The sequence below is a fragment of the Adiantum capillus-veneris genome, chromosome 22 (genome assembly GCF_014529385.1).
Source record: "Adiantum capillus-veneris isolate H3 chromosome 22, ASM1452938v2, whole genome shotgun sequence".
In the NCBI taxonomy this organism is placed as follows: domain Eukaryota; kingdom Viridiplantae; phylum Streptophyta; class Polypodiopsida; order Polypodiales; family Pteridaceae; genus Adiantum; species Adiantum capillus-veneris.
Window position 1 is genome coordinate 65,167,853 of NC_140952.1, and position 4,453 is coordinate 65,172,305.

General features: G+C 44.1%; 1 protein-coding gene across 2 annotated transcripts; it reads right to left on the reverse strand.

Annotated features, from left to right (window-relative positions):
• Positions 1 to 262: 262 nt before the first annotated feature.
• LOC147429493 (pentatricopeptide repeat-containing protein At2g13600-like) lies at positions 263 to 4,057 on the reverse strand. 2 transcript variants are annotated; one of them, XM_086495766.1, is made up of 2 exons: positions 3,806 to 4,057; positions 263 to 3,469 (listed from the first exon to the last, which is right to left on the reverse strand). In XM_086495766.1, the coding sequence occupies exons 1-2, from the start codon at positions 3,852 to 3,854 to the stop codon at positions 1,815 to 1,817; spliced, it is 1,704 nt and encodes a 567-aa protein (XP_086351892.1). In that variant the 5' UTR covers positions 3,855 to 4,057; the 3' UTR covers positions 263 to 1,814. The 2 variants fall into 2 exon arrangements, with proteins under 2 accessions (XP_086351892.1, XP_086351891.1); XM_086495765.1 differs by having other exon boundaries at positions 263 to 4,054.
• Between the last annotated feature and the right edge of the window lie 396 nt (positions 4,058 to 4,453).

Consider the following 4,453-nt stretch of genomic DNA (forward strand, 5'->3'; position numbering starts at 1 on the left):
GTATTAAAAGCTAGTTACCAAAAGGTTAAAAGAGAAGGAAGCTCATTTTTGGAGCAAGAGGCTTGAGTTTAAATGAAATGAGAGTGAATTTGGTCAAGTGGTTGGTTGACAATGGGAGGGTTATCATTGAAAGTCATTTCTATGTAAGATTTGAAGTGTATAAGAGACCATGTCGAACCTTATATTTTATGTTTTTTTCGTTTTACACGATGATCGAACATTTTATTGTTTTAACTCAATTGACCTATTATCTCTTTTGAGATGATAACATTAATTTTTATTTGCAAAGAGACTTTAAGTTTAATGCTTAATTATAATCAGTTTAAAGCATGAGGTTTACTTGATGGGGACTTCAAGCTCCTTTTGGTTCCGGAAGGATACAGCTTTACAATTGCTGGTACGATATTGGGTCTTCAAGGCTGAGCATCCTGCCCACCATTGACTTCGTGAGATATTGGGTCTTCAAGGCTTGCCCACCATATCTTTCCTCCCATACACTAGCTGAACCTACTTCAAGCCAAAAGAAGAGCCTCCACAAGAATCGACATTCATCTGCCACGACTCCTGTCACGACTCCAAATTCTGAATATTGTACATATGTTGAAGACCTGATCCAGAATATCCATTGATGAGTCGGAGGATTGGTTACTTGAAGAATCTTCCATTGGAGTAGCTGACCTGGCCCCATTGGTTCCTTGAAGATACACAATCAACTTAGGGCGGGTTCAGACTTGTGTATTTCGCTTCCTCCGCCTTGGGTGTTCACAGAGGATGAAGGTAATATTCTGAATACAGTTTTGTACGCATGTCAGACAGCCAATCATAATAGTGCAGCAGTGAAGCCATTGGTTCCTCATGCGTGCACAGCTGTTTGATCCCTGCTCTCCGCACTTTTCGCTGACAAAGTGTGCGGCACTCTCTCTTCCAAGGGATGAGGGGTTTTGGGGGGGGGGGGTGTCCCAAAATGAAATTCCTTTGTCTTGCCCAATCTTCAAGCACCAACTCCGATCCTCACACCTGTTCCTCTCTCTTCCGCCGCTCCGTCTGAACCCAGCCTTACTTAGATGGTGTAGGGAATGGTCATGCACTGACCATTCCCACTAATCAGGGCGACAGGCAGTGCCTGGGAGCCCTGATTATGGAAATGATCAGTGCACGAACTTTCCCTGCCGCCAACATCCAGTGGAGTGGGGGCCGATGACAAAGTGACAGCTCATGCATAGCAGGTGACAGTCTGTGAGCCATCTCAGGTCCACCACCACAGTCGACCACTGTTAGAGCCAGGATGTCCTTCTTGCTGACGTGCTGCACCTGATCATTCCCTGGGCTGACTTGGATAGCAATAATTGGTTCTGCAGACTGTAAAATATGGCTGCTGACTTGTCACGCATCCAGACCTCAACATGCAAATTCTGCAATTTAATGTCCAGTAGATGGATGACCGAGATGTGCAGCCCCCCGACGCTGGACTTTGGCAGATAGAGTGAGTTGGTTAACTATCTTTGAGTATCTGCCAGGAATTCTCCAGTTTCTGTCAAACCAAGTGTTGGAAGTCCCATTTTTGGGATCTATCTCCAAGGTCTCTTTGATGCATGGATAATGCATGAATCCCCTCAACTCGGGCACAGACTGCACATCCAAGTGTGCAATAAGGTATTCCACGGGCTCACCTCCTTCACGCTTAACCATACAAAATCTCAAATTGTGAATCCAAGGAAGGCACCCCAGCTAGGGCATAGACGCTACCAGTTTCTCAAATCTTATGAACTTTTTCTGAGTTTTTGATGTGCAATTGCGTTAAAACCAAAGTCTTCTCAAGCTTCAGACATTACTAGTTTAGCCTCAGAAGAGGTCATAGTTTTAAAACAGGTACTCATGTCATCGCTAAGCCCAGACAATGTGTTCATCCCCAGGGCATCCACCTGTGTAGACCAAAAGCAATTTCTGGAGTCATCATCAGTATTGCACAGAAGCACATAAGCTGCATCATTGTCAGGATTCAGCTCAATTATCTGCTTCATCGCAAACTTGGCCAGATTTTTATTGCTTGATGTCCGGCATGCACCTAACAAAGTCCTCCATGCAAGCTCGGTGTGCTGAACTTCCATGCTGATAATGATCCTTGCTGCCTCTTCGAGATGCCCTGCCCTACCTAGAAGATCTACCATGCATGCATACTGGTCAGAGGTTGGCACAATGCCATGCTCCCTTATCATAGAAAAAAAGTGAAGGTATCCTTCCTCAATAAGGCCCGCATGACTGCATGCAGAGAGCACCGCCACAAATGTTATCGCATTGGGCTTTACACATTCCTGAAGCATTTGTTTGAAGAATACTAAAGCTTCTTTCACAAAGCCCTGCTGCGCATATCCTCCTATTAAAGCTGTCCATGATACAACATCTCTTTCTGACATCTCATTAAAAGCCAGGAGAGCCTTTTGCATGTTACCACAGCTCGCGTGCATCTCTATAAGGCCATTCATAACAAGAATATCCAACTGTAGACTACTTTGCTTTATTCGATCATTGACTTTCTGGCCCATTGCTTCTGCACCCAAGATAGAGCAGGCCTTAAGTACACTGATCATGGTGGCCGCATTTGGCATCACCCCTTTTTGTTCCATTTTCAAGAACAGATCCAACGACTCCTTTCCGAAACCTTGTTGTGTATACCCTGTTATCATAGCTGTCCATACAACCACATTCCGATCTTCTGTCGTACAAAACACTTCATAAGCATCCACTATCATTCCACATTTAGCGTACATGTCTATAAGAGTACTTGCTAGGAAAGAGTTGAGCTTACAACCATCTTTTAGGATCTCTTTGTGAAACTTTTTACCCCTTTCACCATCTCGTAAGTGGGTACATGCTTTGAGTATGCTCACAAAGGTGGTCTCGTTGGGCTTCAAACTATCTTGCTTCATTTGCCCATACAAAGAGATCGCTTTTTCGCTGAACCCTTGCTGGATGAATGATGTAATCATTACATTATACGACACAACATCTTTCTTTACTATGCTGACAAAAACACCCCATGCATCTTGAAAGCTTCCGCACTTTGTGTAGGTGTCAATAAGAGTATTCGACACTGTTAAGTCTGCAATGTAGTCAAAATATACGAGTTCCATATGATACTGTCGAACCTTTTCCAGCAATTGCATATCGGCACACGCCTGAATTGCACCGACATATGTTATTGGATCAGGAATGACGCCTTTTTGGAGCATTTCCCCAAGAAGAACCATGGCTTCTGCATAATATCCTTGTTGCACATATCCTAATATCATAGCATTCCATAGCACAACATTCTGGCCATCCGTCTTAATAAAAATGTGGTAGGCATCAATTATGCACCCGCAATCAATGTACATGTTGATAAGGGAACTTTGCACAAAGGCATCCATCTCGGTGCCTATTTTGCTCATTTGTATATACGCAGCTTGCCCATATTCCAAAGCTAGAAGGCCTGTACAAGCGTTGAAAATGGTGACAAAGATGTACTTATCTGGAACAATGGATGTGCACATTTGTTTGTAGAGAGCCAAAACCTCACTAGCAAAACCAAGATTGTTGTAAGCTGATAAGAGTGACATCCATGAGTAGACATTGTGGTTGGGCATGTGATTAAAGGTATGCCGCGCCTCCATGACACACCCACATTTACCATACATGTCAACAAGATGATTTGCAAGAACCAGGTTCATATCAAGACCCTCGATGATCATGTGTGTGTGCACCCTGTGGCCCTCTTGCAGGGACTTGAGCCGTGTGCTTTCCCTCAATAGAGAATAGTAGTTTTTACCTGAGGGATCAGTAAACTCCATCTTCGCTGCAGCCTGCATGGAAACCATGAAGCAGTGAATTGTTGTGAGTTACCAAATCGCATGGCGGCAGCTTTGACGGCGATGCCCGTTAAAGAAAACGGGCCGCGAAGATCTGAGAGGTCTAGAGAGAGAGAGGAAGAAGAGAATTTCAACGTCGTATCCCAAGAGACATTAAAGATCTATCCGGGGAGAGAGAGAGAGAGAGAGAGAGAGAGAGAGAGTCCTCCATGCTTCTATATGGTACTTTTGTATGACGTGCACTATATGGTACTAGTGTGGCCGGCGACCTCCGATCGCTTCTCTCTCTCTCTCTCTCTCTCATGCACTGTCCTCACCGTTGCCGAAGATTCAAGGCCACACCGACGGATGAAGCAAATTGCACCACGTGGCCCCCTGAATGTCTCTTTGCTTAATATATAGAATAGATGTAATTTATGTCATTTCTTTATTGCATGGTACATGGTTGGCCTTCAGAAGGCCATAGGAGAGTGGGTGGAGAATTGATGCACTTTTTGAACCGTTGATTAAGAATCACGGATTGGCGACATTTGTCAGGTGAGCTTGTTTTATAATGTATTGGGGTCTTTCTATCATTTCAACTTGGTCGCTTCTTTTAATGCTCAATT

Excerpts from the sequence above, each read along its gene's own strand:
- LOC147429493 (XM_086495765.1), bottom strand. The coding sequence starts at position 3,854 with ATGGTTTCCATGCAGGCTGCAGCGAAGATGGAGTTTACTGATCCCTCA.